Source organism: Hibiscus syriacus, unplaced genomic scaffold (genome assembly GCF_006381635.1).
Source record: "Hibiscus syriacus cultivar Baekdansim isolate YM2019G1 unplaced genomic scaffold, ASM638163v2 tig00112226_pilon, whole genome shotgun sequence".
NCBI lineage: Eukaryota > Viridiplantae > Streptophyta > Magnoliopsida > Malvales > Malvaceae > Hibiscus > Hibiscus syriacus.
In genome coordinates this window covers 272,387-289,222 of record NW_024063274.1, presented here as the reverse complement: position 1 = coordinate 289,222, position 16,836 = coordinate 272,387, and the positions used below count along the sequence as shown (strand labels likewise).

General features: G+C 32.6%; 4 protein-coding genes across 5 annotated transcripts; 1 reads left to right on the top strand and 3 right to left on the bottom strand.

The window, feature by feature from the left end:
* Positions 1 to 1,886: 1,886 nt before the first annotated feature.
* LOC120176060 (cell wall / vacuolar inhibitor of fructosidase 1-like) lies at positions 1,887 to 2,687 on the top strand. Its single transcript, XM_039182571.1, has one exon. It carries the CDS (start codon positions 1,924 to 1,926, stop codon positions 2,461 to 2,463), a length of 540 nt encoding a protein of 179 aa, XP_039038502.1. The 5' UTR covers positions 1,887 to 1,923; the 3' UTR covers positions 2,464 to 2,687.
* A 1,720-nt stretch (positions 2,688 to 4,407) lies between these two features.
* LOC120176064 lies at positions 4,408 to 5,873 on the bottom strand. Its single transcript, XM_039182575.1, has 4 exons — positions 5,761 to 5,873; positions 4,932 to 5,622; positions 4,673 to 4,820; positions 4,408 to 4,575 (listed from the first exon to the last, which is right to left on the bottom strand). Exons 2-4 carry the CDS (start codon positions 5,407 to 5,409, stop codon positions 4,515 to 4,517), a joined length of 687 nt encoding a protein of 228 aa, XP_039038506.1. The 5' UTR covers positions 5,410 to 5,622; positions 5,761 to 5,873; the 3' UTR covers positions 4,408 to 4,514.
* Positions 5,874 to 7,195: 1,322 nt separating this feature from the next.
* LOC120176062 (galactokinase-like) lies at positions 7,196 to 10,585 on the bottom strand. The gene is made up of 13 exons (XM_039182573.1): positions 10,333 to 10,585; positions 9,839 to 10,023; positions 9,593 to 9,639; positions 9,327 to 9,421; positions 9,116 to 9,198; positions 8,966 to 9,034; positions 8,646 to 8,831; positions 8,413 to 8,547; positions 8,158 to 8,292; positions 7,968 to 8,038; positions 7,750 to 7,827; positions 7,500 to 7,641; positions 7,196 to 7,415 (listed from the first exon to the last, which is right to left on the bottom strand). Exons 1-13 carry the CDS (start codon positions 10,493 to 10,495, stop codon positions 7,305 to 7,307), a joined length of 1,500 nt encoding a protein of 499 aa, XP_039038504.1. The 5' UTR covers positions 10,496 to 10,585; the 3' UTR covers positions 7,196 to 7,304.
* A 1,477-nt stretch (positions 10,586 to 12,062) lies between these two features.
* LOC120176065 (probable prefoldin subunit 3) lies at positions 12,063 to 14,971 on the bottom strand. 2 transcript variants are annotated; one of them, XM_039182577.1, is made up of 7 exons: positions 14,841 to 14,970; positions 14,630 to 14,810; positions 14,400 to 14,457; positions 13,349 to 13,420; positions 12,782 to 12,901; positions 12,598 to 12,699; positions 12,063 to 12,484 (listed from the first exon to the last, which is right to left on the bottom strand). In XM_039182577.1, exons 2-7 carry the CDS (start codon positions 14,782 to 14,784, stop codon positions 12,398 to 12,400), a joined length of 594 nt encoding a protein of 197 aa, XP_039038508.1. In that variant the 5' UTR covers positions 14,785 to 14,810; positions 14,841 to 14,970; the 3' UTR covers positions 12,063 to 12,397. The 2 variants fall into 2 exon arrangements, with proteins under 2 accessions (XP_039038508.1, XP_039038507.1); XM_039182576.1 differs by having other exon boundaries at positions 14,630 to 14,971.
* Between the last annotated feature and the right edge of the window lie 1,865 nt (positions 14,972 to 16,836).

Sequence of the window (16,836 nt, the reverse complement as noted above, 5' to 3'; positions counted from 1 at the left end):
GATTTTTGGGATATATTACTGGGAATGTGTCATTACCTCTCTTTCCTTAGGTATTGTTGGATTATCGGCGTTTTGGACTAAAATGCCCTTAAAAATTTTCTTTCAAAAAATATCCTTATTCTATCATTGAATGATAAAAATTCTACGAAGGTTAAATTACAAATTTATCCTTAAACTATTTTAGATTTACAAAAAAAATCTATAATTAAAATTTTATATGAAGTTCAGGGGTTAAAATAAAATTTTACCCTTTCATTAAACCTTTTTATATTTTTAATTTTGTAAAATAAATTATATAAATTTTATGAATTTAATTTTTTTAAAAGAAAATATATAAATAGTTTCTAAGTTGTTAAAAAAATAAATATATAATAAGGACAATTTGGTCAAATATACATTCTATTAATATTTTATTCTTTTAACCAAACACGGTAATCTTATATTCATGCTAAACCAACCAAACACAAAATACAACATTCCCAGTAATCCTATTCCCTGATAATCTTTTATTCCTACTGATAATCTTACATTCCGTAAACCAAACGCACCCTAAATGTTCACAATTTAAGCCATGACCCCTTCCCTAGCCTGTTTGGATTCATCACATTCCATCATTCATGGCGGGGATGATAACAATTTTGATTAAATTGAGATGATTATAAGGTAATATATGTTTTAAATATTTTAAATTATTTGACAATGAATACTTAAACATTTTTACAAACTCTGATGCTCGAATCTAAAATTTATTAACTATTAAAGTAACTTGATTCGTACAAATAATAATAATTTTGAGGGACAAAGGAAACAACAATGTATCTGGACAACACATTAGTGGTAAGATTTGAATCTTACATGGGAGAGGTCAATATCATTCAATTATTTACCAAATTACATAATAATTCATCATATCATATAATTAATGTTGTCTACAGTTTAGTATATTTATTAAATGATTAAATATAAAATTCATACGAACATATATATATATATATATTGTCCGAATCTCCTCATACTCGTGCTAAATTTTACTTCTGAAATTAAATGTACAAAAATCAATTTATTTGTGATAAATGGACCGATTTATTTCAAAACTTGCATTATAGTGATCAAGTAGGTAGTTCAATCGTTGTAGCATGATTAGGGATGAATATAATATTTTAAAATTTCGAGTTAGACTAGTGTAGATTTTTAACTTGAAAATCAAGTTAAGCAAAATTTATTTAAATCTGAATTCTTGTGAGAGATAGAAGAGTAAAACATTTAGATCATAATTGAATCGACCAGATATTAGACCCGACCCGACTCATGTACGATGAAGGTTATGGGGATAAATCATAAATTAATACTGACCAATAAATGGATGTCCCTTGTTCCCATATGTAATGGGGGTAAGGGGAGGTAAGGTAGTAGGCTGTTTCCAACACTAGATTAAGAGCAGCTTCCGTAAGAGACCTCCAATTTATGAAATGCCCTCCATGAAACTCGATCCCACGACTTAACTCAATGCAAATTTTCATCACTTTGCACGTGGTAAAGTCAACTTTTATAGCATTGATTAATGTCTTAATGATCCATGTGAGAGCACAATAAAAAAATTGGCCTAAACGAAACAAGAAAAACCAAGTCCAATGGAAGCCATGACCTACTCTCAATGAATCCAAGGGTGCTGAGGGTACTCGCACTATAAAATTTTTAATTTTTAATTTTTTTATATTTTATATTTTATTTTTAAATTTTTTATTTATTATCTAATTTCGTTCTATTAAAATTTTATGAGTTTATATTTTTAAATTTTTTAATATAACTTTTTAATTTTAAATCTACTTATAAATTTTTTTATATTCATCCCTGTTTACTCTCCTATAAAAGAAGATGAACCCAGTAATCACCCTAACCAAACCAAAAAAATCACAAAAAACAATGAACAAGAACAACCTTTCCCTCCATCTTCTTCTTCTCCTCCTCACAATCTCACTTCCATCAACCCAAAGTGATGATGATCTAATAGACCAAATTTGCAAGAAAACGCCATTCTACGACCTGTGCACCTCGACCCTGAAATCAAACGCCGACCCCCAGAACACGGACACCAAAGGCCTGGCCGGCGTGATGGCCGGCATTCTCCTATCGAACGCGACCGACACGTTGAGTTACATCCGAGGTCAGATAAGCGAGACGTCGGACCCCCAGATGGAGAGGGTGTTGGCTTATTGCGCGGAGCTTTACATTCCGGTGGTGAAGTACAACTTGCCGCAGGCCATCGACGCGCTGAGCAAAGGGCGGTTCGAGTTCGCCAGCGACGGGATATCGGACGCCGCGAAGCAAGCCGATGCTTGCGAGAAGAAGTTGTCGGGGCCGCTGAAGCTGTCGCCGTTGAGTGAGAGGAACAGGCTGCTTCACAGCTTGTCTGATGTGGCTGTCGCCATTGTTAAGCTGTTGCTCAAAGGGTTGATCAAATGAGGACTGTGGGTTTTTATTTATATTTATTTATTTATTGGAACCCTTTGCGTGCTATCGTTTTCTGGCTGTGAATCTTCTTTCTTTTTTAATTCTATTTGGGTTGGAAGTGTTTGTACTGTGCTTCGAGAGGTCTGGCAGATAGTTTTAATTTTCGGCCATAGAATTAGCATCTTTTGTTTCTTGTTTGGCATAATATCAAAAATAGACCTTCACGTTTATTAAAATATTCATTTTAGTTCATATTCTTTGTTTTGAAGCATTTAGCCTCTAACATTTCACTCCGGGGCAAAAAACTCCGTCTATAAATAAAAGTTACTAGTTAACGCGTGATTAACATTATAAAATAAGAGTATTTTTAAATCTAAAAATGAAATGTTGAGGGTTAAAATGTCTCCATAAAAAGAACAAGGGACAAAATAATAATTGTGTCAAATGTTAGAGGTTTTTTTACCATAAAATTAAATATTAGGATCAAAATGTACCAAAAAAATAAAATAGGATATGAACATTTTAGTAAACATTAGGGGTTAATTTTAACACTATGTCTTCTTGTTTTCTCTTGTTCTTCTTTCTTCTTATTCTTGAGTTTTCTTCTAATGTGGGCTGAAATTATTTTCTAATTTTTTTATTCAAATATCATATAAAAAGTTAAATTTTAATAAAAAAAATATTAGAATTTAAATTATTTCTTTAAATTAATATCATTTTAACTAAATATTTACCTCAAACGTACTTTTAAAAAAATGTATTTTTAAAAGGAAGCACCTTTTATTAATGTGATAGAAATCGATAAAACTTTTAATCAGATCGATTAATCGCGTAAATAAACATCTACAATATTCGGCCAAAATTAATATATCAATTAATCAAATATTAATAATTAAATAAAAAATTTAAATTTAATCAGATAGATAATAAAAATAATAGTTGATATTAAAATTTTAAATATTTCAAAAAATAATAATTAATGAAACTTAAAATCTATATTTAATAACTCAAAATCAATATTTCTAATCATAAACTTCTCAAAAAAAATATTATTTAAAAAAATAATTGTTAAAACATACATCAATTTAAATACAATATTTTAAATACACATCATTAATTTAAGAGTAAACTATACATTTAGTACTTGAACTCTTAATTTTAATCCGTTTTAGTACTCAAATGTCCATTTAAAAAAAAATTATATCTAATGTTTAATTTTTAATTCATTTTAGTAATCTCTAAAAAAATAAACGATAAGTTTTAAAAAAATTAAAGTTTAAATATTAAAATAGACTAAAATTGATAGCTTAAGTAATGCGTTGAGTTTTTAACGACATGATACTAAAATAAAAAAAAAACTAAACATTAAGTATAATTTAAAAATAAATAAAATTTTAAATATTAAAATGTACCAAAATTAATAATTTAAGCGTTAAACGAAAATTGTAACCTCGAATTATTTTCTTAAATATACATTGGACAAAACTTATTCCATCGTCCAACCCGAGCTCAAAATAAAAGATTGATTTTGATATATATATGTTGCACACCCGATTTCAAAACTTTGCCTTGATTAATCCGAAACTTTGCATTGATATTAATTAATTCGAATCAATCCGCGTAGTAGAGATGCTAAAGATTTTAGCAAGTAAATCTCCTACAAAAATTTTCAACGTAAGAGTTATATTTTTTTTAATAATCAAATCATGGATTTGAACCTAAATTATTCAAATCGTATGAGGAATCGACAGGTTTTCAGGCGACTGTGTTAGGGTCCAGCTCAAAAGATTAGACAAAAAAGCAGACGCCATCCCACATGAAATCAACACCCCCTGTTCAGGAATCAGTATCCAAAGCTACAATCCAACCCACTTCCATCATTCAATTTTTCAATTATAATTCAATGAGAGAAATTAGAAAGAACAATGGGTGCCAAAAAGGGATTTTTTTATCAGTATCATATCAGCCAGTGTGCAGGCGAAGTTATTGAGGACTCACATATGACCAAACATGTACATTGTAATTCAACTCCATTGATTTTGACCCAAAGAACATTGCACCTTTTATCCTGAAAATCTTCCCAGCTTCTGTTCACCTTCTAAACCTGCAACCTGCTCCACCAAACTGAACAAGAGAAACCGGATCGGATATTAGTTTTCAGAAGCTTAAGATGTGCATAAATTGAATTGGTTTGCCACTATAACTGTTGGCTGTTGCTTACTTCGGAGATTCGGAATCCTGTTGATTTCGGAAGTTCGCGGATGGATTCATGGAGAACTGAAGTAAACTTGGAACACCCTGTGGCTGTGCTGCCCCTGCTGGCAATGGAGATCCTTGGTTGCTTGCTGGTGTGCCCCCGGAACACATCCCTGAATAAAACGATTGGAAACGAAACCGTTTAGTCCATATTCGTGGTTTGGAAACGACGATTATAAGTAGTCGGTCTTTTGATCCATGCAATCCAAGGATTTGCATATTACCTTGGAACATTATGACGAGACAAAAAACAATGGTGAACACCATGGCAAACATGTTGCTGCTAGTGCTAGAAGGTGTCGGCTTAGCGGCTCTCGATTTCTTCAAGGCTTTCATCCGTTCGATTCTCGCACGCTTCAACCTCGCAAGTTCCGCAATCTCCCTAATTAGTTTCTGGTCGGCCGCATCCAACGACGGGGCTCTCGGTGGCCTAGGAGGTCTAGGATGTTTCTTATGACCCAAGCTTTTACGTTTCTCCTTCACTGATTTGTTCTTGGCATCTTTACTCTCTTCTGCCTCCACATTCACCCTCATCACCGACGGCGTATTCTCCGGATAAACACTACCGGAATTCGAAGCATCACCGGACAAAGACACTCTATTATCCGAACCCTCAACAAGATCACCTTCGAGCAGCGGTTGTCCAACAGCTGTTACTCCATTTTCATGGCCGAGTTCTAAATCTTTAAACCTAGAAGTCATTTCATCTATGCAAGCACGCTCCACAATCTCAATTCTCAGTCTAAAAAGCCCAACCTCAAGAATCAACCCTATACAGAAATTGCTTCACACAGAGATAAAATTTGACAATTTAACATGAAGAAGCAAAGATGGCAACTTTCCAGCTGTAAATTCACACAAGAACAGCTTTCAACAATGCGACTTAACGGGGAATACAAGCCTTGACAACAAACTCTGCATCAATAAACAGAATATAAAGAAAAATTCAATAGATAACTCACAAACTGCACACAGGATCAAAAGTACGAAACCCAGAAAACATACCCATCAAACCCAATAAAGAAAAAAAGCTTCATTGATCAAACAAATTACCTTGGAAAAGAAAGCAAGAACCCACTAACCCAGATCCGATGCTGAGGGAAAAAGCCCAGAAAACGAGTTGGAAATGAATGTAACGTATAAATTTAAGAGATTTGGATTTAAAACACAGAGAGAGAGAAAGAGAGAGAAGAAGGTGAGGAGAGAACTTGGAAACTGGTAGAATTACGTGGAAATATCGAACAAAATGTGTGTGGTAACTTCTTTTTCTCTGTAACCAAACAGAGAGAAAAGAACTATCATTATTTTGGGTATTGTTGAGATTTAAATACGAACCGCACCGACACATGGCAGTCCCCGTCGGTGGGCGCCCCCTTTGATTTATCCTTTTAACTCGCTTTCGTTGCCACCAATGCTTTTCTTTGGTCCTTTCTAATCTCTCCATCTTCGGCACAATTTTGTGATGTATTTGGTTGTTTAATTGCGAATTTAATCCCTCTGAAACGCTGAAATTTGAATTTAGTAATTCTGTTTTATTTTCATGGAAAGGGGTAGTTTGAAGTTTTTTTATTAGCAGTCGAAATTAATAACAATTGAGATTTAAGAATACATTTTAGGGTACTACTCATTTAGTATTTAGATTATTAGTTTTGATCTCTTTTATTATTTTAATTTTTTCAAAATTATATGTGACGTTTAGTTTTTGTTTTACTTTAATATCTATTACAAATTTAATGGGTGATTTACATGTGACACCTTTTTATAGTTAAATTGCATCATTTATCACTAAACTATCTTTTCGCTCCTATTATGTTCACTAAAACATTTTTTTTTAATTTTATTACTTAGCTTTCAAATTACTCCTAATTTAATCACTCTAACTTTCAATTTTTTTTTCATTTTTAATTATATATTAATAAAATAATAATAAAAATGTCATGTCACAAAAATTAATTTGAAAGTTGAATAATTAAATTGAAAATTTTCAAACTTTAATACCAAAATAAGAATGAGAAGATAGTTTGAAAATTTTCAAAGGAGGAGATAGTTTGAAAATTTTCAAACTTTAATACCAAACATTGGGTATGATTTTGAAAAAATTAAAAATTTGAATACTAAAACAAACAAAAATTGATAGTTTAGATACTATATGCATAATTTACCCTACATTTTATTGGAAATCCTTTGTTTTTACTCCTCAAATTCAGTTGATAAATATTCCTACTTTAATTTATTATGTTTGATTTTATACAGTTAGTAAATTGATAATATTGTTAACTGCTGTCATTAAAAATGATAATAGATTGTATTTACCAATTTGGATCTATAAATGATAATAGATTATCCTTATATTTATTAGCACCGTTGACGATGGGCAGAGGCACGAGACAGATGGGGTCGGTGATAATTGTAAAGACAAATATGGTACAAAAATTAGCTCCACTGATGAGTGAACCCATAGCTGGATCAGAATGGGAACATCCATACATGCATGTATGTCTTCTTTTTTTTATAATTAATAAAAATATTTAACAGAAGAGTACATTTATTATTCGCTAAATAATATAAGAATAAATTAACCTAACAGTAAAACACAACTAAAATTTGATGATGGCGGCGCCACTTGATGGCTTAGAGGCAAAAAGATATCGTCGAAGGTCATCCTCGTTGATCATACCTTTATCGATCCTAGGTTTGTAGAATTGTGCCTGATACACAACCAGAATGTTAACATACTTGCTTTTGTATGTCCATAAAATGCGAGCCAAAAACTGAAGTTGTAAAGGTTATACCGTCAATTCGGAGATGAATCGAGGCACGATAGTCTCTTTGACCAAGGCCACTGCGCAACCACCCCACCCAGCTCCGGTCAACCTTGCTCCCAGTGCACCGTTTTTCCGGCAAACTTTTACGAGTTCCTCCAACTCCGGGCAGCTAGTTACACAGAAACGGAAAGATAACCATGTGAACTCACCATAAAAACAAAGTACAATCACAGTACATTGAAACAGACTATTAAGGATATTGTGATCATATTTGTACCTGCATTCGTAGAGAATGCTACAGCTATAGTGGCTTTCGTTCATAAGATCGCCAAGCTTCTTCAGCTTTTCCTCCTCACTACAAGATGAACTATGACATTATTCGAAATAGCAAAATGGATATAACTTTAGTTCAGAAAAATAAAATTAGATATTTGAAGTCGTTATCCCTCGAAAATTGTACGATAACTTGTGGCAAACTGTAACTATTAAAGTCACCTTAAGTTTGAGGACATGGTATCCTTGAAAGCATGAACCCGATTCGCTTCAGAGTACACATGAGCAGCTCTCTGGAAATTAGAATCGAGTGATAAATGAATACACTAACGAATACGAATTAAATCTTAATTGTAGTTATGATATTGATTCAAAAACAATTCTATTCAACTGCAGCCTCTAAGCAAAGTACCTGATGCAACTTGAAGCGTTTAGCCGCTCTTAACACGTCCAAAGATGTTGGGTTATCACCCAAGATTGATACAAGATCTTTCCCGGCGACTTTCTCGATTTCTTCAGTTGTATAGGGCTCCACCTTCAAATATTCCTGCAGTAAAAGAAAAATATAGTTTCAAGTGATGGAAGATAAATATTGGCATATGAGACTTATAACATAAAAAGATAAACACCCTAATATTGTGGGGGCAGGAAAAAAAATGATAGAAACCTTGACAGCAAGCACAGGATCCTTAGAATTGTGAGCTTTGGCAAATTGAACACATAACCCTTCAACATCAGAAAGAGTTTTGACTTTTTCCGCTGCCTCTTGGGACTTCATTCCCAGTTTTATACCGAGAACAATCTGAGATTTCGACCCAAAAAAAGATCCACACTATGAGTACACCAAAACAAAGACAGCATAAAAATGATTGAACATACAGATAAGGGGATGTAACTTACGGCAGCCAGTCGACATTCAACAACTCTGTTATTATAATTTGTGGCAGCTGTAACAGCTTTTTGAGATTCAGCCAATGAATGGGCTATTACAAAGGTACCTCCAGCAGGGAGTTTCACATCAGTTGCACGAATAGGATTGAAATCAATTAGCTCAGCAAATCCATTTTTGGCCATCACAGAGATTGCCTATCATAACAAAACAAGGAACAAGTGAAGAACATTTTCAAAGATAACATAGTAAATCAAATTCGGTAGCTTGATAAACACATGATGACTTTGGAAAATCAAATTAAACAATGAGAAGTTAGAAAAAGTGTAACCTGGTCCATCCCACCAGACTGCATTCCAATGTGCTGCTCACAGTCGCATGTAACTTGGGCAATTTCTTTCTGTTAACAGAACAGGTATTGAAATTTCAGAAAATGACTTGCAAAGTTACTATTTTCAAAATCAACATGGAATTTGCATACCTTTGGGAAGTTAACCCCAAAAGCAGCCATGATAGCAATCGTAGATGAGCAAACAAAAGCTGCAGAGCTTGATAAACCGGAGCCTAGAAAAAAATTGCACAATGAGAGTTAAGTTCTCTATAGGAGCATACAGCTGCCAGCATGTGAAGGTAAATTTTTGTTCATTTAGAATCGAAGTCTCAGTTTACTTGTAAGTGATGTAAAAGAATACCTGTAGGAACTATTCCATCAATAAGAACATCAAGACCAACTGGCACCCTGACATCCACTCCTTTTGACTTGGCATATTCGTAATAACCTTTATACCTACGGAATGTGGGAAATACTAGCATCACTATTTTGATGTTATCATAGAAACATAAGTATGGTAAAAATCTCTTCCATTTTAAAAAAGAACTTGCATATCTGTCGGAAAAGATAAGTAGCAACTTCAAATTAAAGGAAGATAAAAAGGACCAAAAGGATTCAATATCTCACCCACAAACGAAGTAGTGACCCCATTTATGCTTCTTCAAGTCAATTGCCTGAAGAGTCAACCATGTCAGCTATATTGATGCAAATTCCAGATAATTCTTAAGACAAGGATCACAGAAAATAGAAAAGGCTGCTTTTTACAAGCAGGATCTAATTCTACCGGGAAATTGAAGTTCAATACATAAACTATCAGAAACATTTAGCAAGTTACATAACCACTTCAATAATTGATGAAGAAAGAAGTAAAACCTGGTTAGGATCAGCAGGGTAAGTACAAGTAGCGTACTTATCATTAACATTAGCAATTCGGAGAAATTTTTCAGCCTCTCCTTTGTCGCGCTTTCGAATTGCCACAATCGTGTCTTGCCGGATCGCCATCGGCAATACCGAGTATCCTTCATAGTCAATATGTTCTCCAATCAAGTTCACTCTCCCTGTATGTAAAAATAGCCATTAAATATCAGATATAAAAAATCAACAATGTTCACAATTAAAAGATCCATAGAGAAAGAAAGTGGAACAGCGCTATCGCTGCTTTGCTTACTCAAAACAGTCCGTTTTTTCCCCGAAAACTCTAACGCAAATTCAAACTAAACACTCTTGACCAAAAAAACTATCTACGATGAAAATTCCTTGAACTCTTTATTATACGGTTCGTATTTTAACTCAACCGTTGAATTTATCCAGATAATTATACTAGTCATACAATTCAACGTCTCACAAACGAACAGAGTAAAACAGACCTGGAGATCGAGCGAAGACCTCAGGAGGATGACCGAAAACTTCGAGGAACTTCGATTTCAAATTTTCAAAACGAAGCTTAGCTTCTTCAAGCTGAGGTCCTTCACCGTACACCGGTTCAAGTGAAGAGTAAATAGGAATCGGCAGCTCATCGTGGTTCGTCATTGTTCTCTCCTCTCTCTCTGTGGATCTCCGCAACTCTTCTTTTCTTTTCCTTTCAATAATTACTCACTTTTGCTTTTTAAGATTTTGGTTCTCGTCTCTATTTATAATCTCTATTTGTTTATAAATCCTAAAATTTAAAGCCATCTTTTTTATTCCTAACGAAAGTAGGACAATCAATCTTGTTCATAATAATTTTACAGCTTTTATGGGTTTCTCTTAGGATAAATTATAGTAGAGGTATCCAAACTATACTAGAATGATTTCTTTGTCACTAAACTTTAAAAATTATAATAAGAACTAAATTTGTCAAAATACTAAAATATATATTTTTCAATATTATAATATATTCATTATTTTTATTATAAATTTTTTGATTTTTATTAAATTTTACAATATAAACATTAAATCTATTGAACGTTTATAAAATAATCATTAAATTTATTAAAGATCATAAAACTGTCAAGATTATTATTTTGTAATAATTTGATGAATTTAATAATTATTTTATACCTATTAAATATTTAATGGCCAGAAAGATTATTGAGCATAGTTAAGGGACCTATAATTTATTTTTCCCTTTTTAAGGTCTTAGAAATAAATAGAATTAACTTCAAATTACGAAATCCAATTAAAGATGTTCGCGTATTTTTTTTAATGAATTTATTATTTTATTAATGTCACCGACAAAGAATAATTTTTCAATGAATATATAATAAATAGACAGAGAGAGTTGGATAAATCCGAAAGATCTGGCGGTCCAAACCCGGTTTTATCGAAAAAGAGAATTGGGATAATAGTATTTTGAGTAAATTACGTGTTTAATATTTAAATTATCAGTTTTGATCTATTTTAGCATCAAAATTTTTAATTTTTTCAAAATTATACTTAAAGTTTACTTTTTGTTTCATTTTAGTATACATTCAAAATTTAACATTAAGTTTAAAAAAATTGATAGTTTAGGTATTAAACACGTTAAGCTTTTAGCAGTTGGATATTAAAATGAAATAAAAACTAAAAGTTAGATATGATTTTGAAAAGAAAAAAAAAAGTATAGATACTAAAACGGATCAAAACTTATAATTTAAATACTAAACACAATATTTACCCTAATATTTGTACAGGTTTTATAGTTGGAAGTGAATTGTTTAAAATATTATTTCAATAATATTTTTAAAATTTTATAATATTAATTTTGAAAAATCGTGAAAAAAAAGAAATTTTCGTTCATATGAATAATTTACTTTTGTTAAGTTTGAATATTTTATCCAATTTGGAATTTTATGCGCTTAAAGTTTGAGAGTTGAAAAAAAAAAGTATAAAATCCAAATTTAAATGAAAGTATGGAATCTATTTTATTTTATTCTATGTTAATTGAAAATATGAAACGTTATACGAATATATTTGTTGTTACACAAATTTCTTTTGTAATCAACTAATTATCTCTATAAATAAATACTAGAAATCAAGTTGTTTTTATAATTTTTTATAATTTCATAATTATAGTTAGATAAATATCAAAACAAATAATTATAATTAAATACTAATGAAACTGCTAAACTGAGCAATGTTTCAAATTTCAACCAAAGTCTTCACTGCAATTGTTGGATTCATCAAATACCAATGACACTGCAAACAAATAGAACACAAACCTCCAACGATCATAGTAAAAATAGCTGTTACATATGACATCCAAAAGTTTTACCCTTAACCATCACATGGCAAATTGCTCCCAGAAACATAATTAACCTACGGCTAGTGGAAATTGTAGATATGGAGAGGCCCCGGACTGAAATTCTAGATCGATCGAGAAATTCACGGATGGAACGTTGATCGAAACAACGAAAAACGGGGATAGGAGCATACTCTCTACCAACCATATATCAAGAAACGGTATTTCTAAGTTCATGAATCCTTGGCTGTGGAAGAAGTAGAAGTTTGACGGATCCGTCGTTGATGGACATCCCAATTATACACACGAGCGATAGTTACCTGCATAAAGGTAATATGCAGTCGATAACCAAAAGCCAACACACGCCGAGCAGGCATTAGAACGCCTGAAGACATCATTAGGAACATAATATTATATAGAATTACCATACTACCTGAGTTATGGTCACTTGATCCCTCAAGAACTGCAAATCAGCTATAAGAACTTCCAAACTTGCTTTGGCGTTTTCCAAATTCTTTTTCAGTAGCGACGTGGCCTGCACATGCAAAAGTTATAGATCACTTAGTTTTGTTTCTGTAAGCACACAAACAGTAAGCAACCGGTTGCAGCTATCGCACCTCTTCACATGAATATTCCAACATGACATTAGCTCCTAGCCATAAACAAACTGAATCGTTATCCTCAATGCGAGCCTGAGAAAATATGCCTTCAGAGACTTCAAAATCAGCAATGAGAGCCTATATGCCAAAAGAAACATTATACATCGTTAGCATATATGCAACACGTCAGATAAAGAAATCTAAATCTATTTTCAGGCTTGTTAGAGCAACAAGCATGTAACTGTAAGATTTGAGCACTTCACACCTAATCGAGCAGAAAACGAATGTTTTATACAACTCAATCCCCAATTTCAAGCAATACAGGCCCCCATATGTAGCAGATCCCAAGTTAAACTGGTTTAGTCACACGAGATATTCATGTTATATGGATGCCAGAATCTCAGAGAGAGAGAGAGAGAGAGAGAGAGAATAGTCAAGCATGTGGACTATAAAGAAAATTAATTAAGTTTCATCATGTTACAGTGATTCATAATAACTCAAGTTCCAAAAAGAAATGAAGAATAATTATCTTCTTTAAACAGAAAAACAACATTATAAAAGTTAAGATATCAGAAAAACACAAACCTCACCAGTACCCTTCTTAGCTTGTAAAGTGGCAACCACGTCCAAGCATTTCTCGATATCAGGAATTTTTGCCTGGTGACCACAATATAAAACACATTAGTCAAAAGCCTTGTGACATGTCAGCAACTTTGAGCATATATATATATATATATATATATATATATATTAAGCATGAATGAGAATGTCTAGTCTGGTTGAATCTTTGGGAGGGAATGCACATAGATTAACCCAACATAAATTTTGATGTAACTAAACAGCATTGTAGCATAACATGGTACACATAGAAGCTTAATCACATTCAGTATCTAAGACGGCAAGAAAGTTGCACTTTAAGCCTATATTCCTCGGACTCTTATGACACTAATGTCTGCCACATGGATAGGGGATAGGTCATAGGACCTCCAAGGATCCACCAAATACATGGAAAACCTTTGAAAATTCTAGCCATACCCATGTCAAATACATACTCTATCCTATACTTAGACCCAAGTTTGAGTAAGAGAGCTTTTAGAAGCAAAGCCTATACAGAATACATAAATTAGTAGGCAGATTCTACACGTTAACATGCCAAGTACTTTCAAATAATATTGTGCTTTTATGAAACACCATCCGAAAGACAATTGTATCCACACAAGGGTGAAATTTGATTTCTTCTCTCTTGGTACGAACTAATGAGCATTTTCCCAATCAAATTCACAACACTTTGCCATGGACCAGCATTGATGGAATTTACAGACGAAAACCATTTTGTTGTAATAACCACAACCTTAAGGAATAAAGATCAGTTTATAATCAAATTAACTAAATATTTGATTTGTTATAACTTAAAACATAAAATTGTCCTCCTTTTCATATAACACATAAACACAAATATGAACTATAAAAAATACAAGGAAACACTCTAGTTGCAAACATCACATTTGTCCAAACAATGAGCACAGCCAAATGCGTAGAAATTGAAATGGAAAGCACATTTTTCTTGTATGTATAAAATAAATGCAGCATATGAAAATAGTCAATAATACAATAAGAAAAGATCCCAATACAATACCTGAAGATCTCGTTGCTGAGCAAGAAGCTTCATCTCGACCAACTTATACTGCTGAAGCCTGCCAAATTCAATAAGTTTCAACCAAATAAGCTTTAAAACCCTTCAATCCCAAGTAAATTTGAAAACCAAACAGAACCCAAACTTTCAAAACTTTTAATTAAATTAGATTTCAACATAAAAACATAGCCTACAAAATGCACTTTAGTAAAATTGAGAATTAAAGAAGGGACCTTTCTTGGAGAAAGGCGAGGGCAGAGTTAACATCGAGGCCATTTTGAGAGAGATAAATCTCGACATCTTCTACGAACTGAGCTCCGGGTATTCCTCTCCTCTCCGTCGTCGTTTTGGGTGATGCCGTTGAAGACGAAGATGCAGCCGCCGCCATGTTTTGAATGTTTTTCTTTCTCGATTGAGAGAGTGAAAATCAGAGGAAGAAAAAATACGCCGCCGATCCGTACGGTGTGAGCTTCGAAGAAGCTGTAGTGTTTGTCTCTGTCTGAGTGATGCGAGTGACTGAGCCGAGGGAGCGGAGCTTGGAGTTCGAAGGCGGAGGACCATATAAAAGGTCAGTGAGATCGTGAGGGGACACTGAGATGAGGAGATGCCGCGCCGACGACGTCGTTTAGAAGGCAAAAATGATCCACGAGTGCACCAGAAGATGGGCTCCAGTGTGGGGCCCAGGTTTATGTATTGGTTTTCCTTGTTTATTTTCAGCTCATTTGTTGATATCAAGTGGAACTCAGGAAACAACTAGAACCTAAGCCCTATTATAATTTCTTTTAACCCATTTGATAATATTGTACCCAAATAAATTGGGTTTTTTTCCAGTTTTTCAAATATATATTTTTAAAAAATAATCATATTGTATTTTAAAATATTCTCAATTTACAGTAATGTTTATTCATCAATATAATAATTATATTTTTCATATAAAACTATTGACAAACTTTAAAGTTTATAGGACAGCGAGGTCCCTTCCTTATCAATTGATGTTAAAGGAAGATTAAGGCCCCAAAACATTGTTTGTAAAGTTGTTTTTATCAATTCGATGAGAGTATAAGATAATATATTTTCGAAAGATTTTAAATTATTTAATAATAAATACTCATACTCTCCAACAAACGTAATACTTGAAATATTAATAATAAAAAATTAGCTGATCCTTTTTTCTCATATGTAATGGCTAAGGGGGAGGTATGATAGTAGACTGCCCCCAACGCCAGGTTGAGAGCAACTTCCGTGGAGACCTCCGAATTATGAAATACCCATCGTAGGACTCGATCCCACGACCACAAAATTAATAACCTTGTGCTCTACCAACTGAACTCGACGAACATTTTTAAATATTAATAAGATATCAATAATCTTTTAATCATTAAATTTAGTCGGTTCATACTTGTTTTAAAGTTTAAGTCTTGGTTTGACGGTGATTACGATGTTAACCAACTTTGCTCGCCACGTGCTTAGTGATAGAGGCGGTCCAATTAATCCGGCCCCTGCCCCATTCTTTTTTATTTTTAAAAGTTCTTAAGCTATGTCGGATTAAGATATGAATCAGTATTCAAAAAGTAAATAAATAATAAAGAGGTTCTGTATTTTTACAATGGATCTAAATAAAAACAATAAAACTTATTTTACCATTAAATAATAATTTAAACTAAGGCGGGATAGTGAAAATATCCTAAATTCAATTAATTATTATCAAATTCTAATTTAAGATCAGAAGAAATAACAATAAATTTCTTAACGAATTAGGTTATTTTTCTTTCTACGGCCGATACATAAGCTAAAATTTTCTAGTCACATACTATTTAGATATATTTTATAGTTAACATTGAAAATAAATTATATTAATCGTTACATAATTATGTGAGTAAAATCAAAATGATCTAAAGTTTGCGTACTTAGAAACATAATTTTGATTAATCAAGGTTATTATTAATGATGTTAGCAGGTAATTGCAGTAGTTGGAGCACTAGTTTTTCAAATCTTTTACTGGTATTTCTTAAAACTACTACTCAGGGTTGTAAACGAACACGATCGAAGTATGTTTATGTTCGTTTAAGTTTAACCGAACAAATGAAAGAACACGAACATAAATGAACAAAAAATTTATTGTTCGTGTTCGTTCATTAAGGAATGTAGCTTGTTATTGTTCGTTCATGTTCCTTTACAAGCCTATTAATAGTAGATGATATGAAGTAGTTGGGATCTTCTCCACTTATAAAGCAATTTCGTTATCGTTTTAAAAAATATTCAAAATTTAGCTCGAACAATTCAAATAGATCGATCGGATCCATTGAACAAGCATACTAAAAAACAAATGAGTTATCGTATGTCCCCAAACTATGGCCCTCATTTCAAATTAGTCTTTAAACTTTTAAACATTTTGATTTCATCCCAAAACTATGACTTTCATTCTAAATCAGTCCTTAAA

What these genes read in the sequence shown, in the direction of transcription:
- LOC120176060 (XM_039182571.1), top strand. Translation starts at nt 1,924, where the DNA reads ATGAACAAGAACAACCTTTCCCTCCATCTTCTTCTTCTCCTCCTCACA.
- LOC120176064 (XM_039182575.1), bottom strand. Translation starts at nt 5,409, where the DNA reads ATGACTTCTAGGTTTAAAGATTTAGAACTCGGCCATGAAAATGGAGTA. An exon ending in TCTCGTCATAATGTTCCAAG is followed by an intron (nt 4,821 to 4,931) that starts GTAATATGCAAA and finishes CGTTTTATTCAG; the next exon opens with GGATGTGTTCCGGGGGCACA. An exon ending in CAGGATTCCGAATCTCCGAA is followed by an intron (nt 4,576 to 4,672) that starts GTAAGCAACAGC and finishes TCTCTTGTTCAG; the next exon opens with TTTGGTGGAGCAGGTTGCAG.
- LOC120176062 (XM_039182573.1), bottom strand. Translation starts at nt 10,495, where the DNA reads ATGACGAACCACGATGAGCTGCCGATTCCTATTTACTCTTCACTTGAA. An exon ending in GGTCACTACTTCGTTTGTGG is followed by an intron (nt 9,422 to 9,592) that starts GTGAGATATTGA and finishes CACATTCCGTAG; the next exon opens with GTATAAAGGTTATTACGAAT. An exon ending in ACCATGTCCTCAAACTTAAG is followed by an intron (nt 7,828 to 7,967) that starts GTGACTTTAATA and finishes TTCATCTTGTAG; the next exon opens with TGAGGAGGAAAAGCTGAAGA.
- LOC120176065 (XM_039182576.1), bottom strand. Translation starts at nt 14,784, where the DNA reads ATGGCGGCGGCTGCATCTTCGTCTTCAACGGCATCACCCAAAACGACG. An exon ending in TGGAATATTCATGTGAAGAG is followed by an intron (nt 12,700 to 12,781) that starts GTGCGATAGCTG and finishes TTGCATGTGCAG; the next exon opens with GCCACGTCGCTACTGAAAAA. An exon ending in ATCAAGTGACCATAACTCAG is followed by an intron (nt 12,485 to 12,597) that starts GTAGTATGGTAA and finishes ACCTTTATGCAG; the next exon opens with GTAACTATCGCTCGTGTGTA.